This window comes from Antrostomus carolinensis, unplaced genomic scaffold, assembly GCF_000700745.2.
Source record: "Antrostomus carolinensis isolate BGI_N321 unplaced genomic scaffold, ASM70074v2 C13044274, whole genome shotgun sequence".
Taxonomy (NCBI): domain Eukaryota; kingdom Metazoa; phylum Chordata; class Aves; order Caprimulgiformes; family Caprimulgidae; genus Antrostomus; species Antrostomus carolinensis.
The window spans coordinates 1-882 of record NW_010353290.1 but is presented as its reverse complement, the minus strand read 5'-3'; the positions used below and the strand labels follow the sequence as shown (position 1 = coordinate 882).

Here is an 882-nt window from a genome sequence, read left to right as displayed (position 1 = left end):
TTTTTTTTTTCTGCATTCTCCTTTGAAATTTCTTTAATTGATCAATTTTGTAAACAGGACCTGGTATCATTAGCAGTGAATTTGATATGCTTCAGTAGCTCCCATGTTGCCAGTTCAATCCTATGAAGTGTGTTCTTATTATACAATAAAGTCAGATTTTCATAACTGCAGGTATGACAACATATAAAAGGTTGGTATAAATTTGCAATGTAGACATGCTGAACTGGTGCAACAGAGTTTGTAACTCATATATGCAATGCAGTTGTGCTGTTTTGGTCTGTAATATTTATATCAATAGTACATCCCATTCACTCTTTTCCTAAAATGTTGTCCTTTGCAGATATAACAAACTAAATGAAAAGAAGACAGAATTTCTGGAGAACATTGCGGTCTATGGAGATGCTTTCCTTTTATTACCAGCATTTTCCTTCAGAAGCAACACAGCCACTTCTTTCAAAGTATATCACACTCTGCAAGATTTCAAAGCAACCCAAAGGGCAATATTTTTTCATCCCACCTATCTGAAAAGTCTTGCCCAGTTCTGGAGAACTAAGGGTGTGAAAGCCTACCGGTTGTCATCTGGTTTTATGATCACTAGTGCTGCTCTTGAGCTGTGTGAGAATGTAAAGCTCTATGGCTTCTGGCCTTTCTCAAAATCCACAGAAAAGATGCCAATCAGCCACCACTATTATGACAACCAGCTGCCTAAACCTGGTTTCCATGCGATGCCTAAAGAATACAACCAGATCCTTCAGCTTCATGGCAAAGGCATTTTGAAGTTGCAGTTTGGTAAATGTGAATCAGACTAAAAAGGTAGGTCACATTCTTACTGCATAAAATGTCTTTAAGTAAGTAACATGTCAAGAGAAAACTTGTTTTACA

At 37.1% G+C, this 882-nt stretch overlaps 1 protein-coding gene across 1 annotated transcript; it reads left to right on the top strand.

Annotated features, from left to right (window-relative positions):
• Window positions 1-323: 323 nt before the first annotated feature.
• Window positions 324-809, top strand: ST8SIA6 (ST8 alpha-N-acetyl-neuraminide alpha-2,8-sialyltransferase 6; the record flags this gene model as incomplete). The annotated part of the gene is made up of 1 exon (XM_010176580.1): window positions 324-809. A coding segment is annotated over one exon (486 nt), but the record flags the coding sequence as incomplete, so codon positions are not given.
• Between the last annotated feature and the right edge of the window lie 73 nt (window positions 810-882).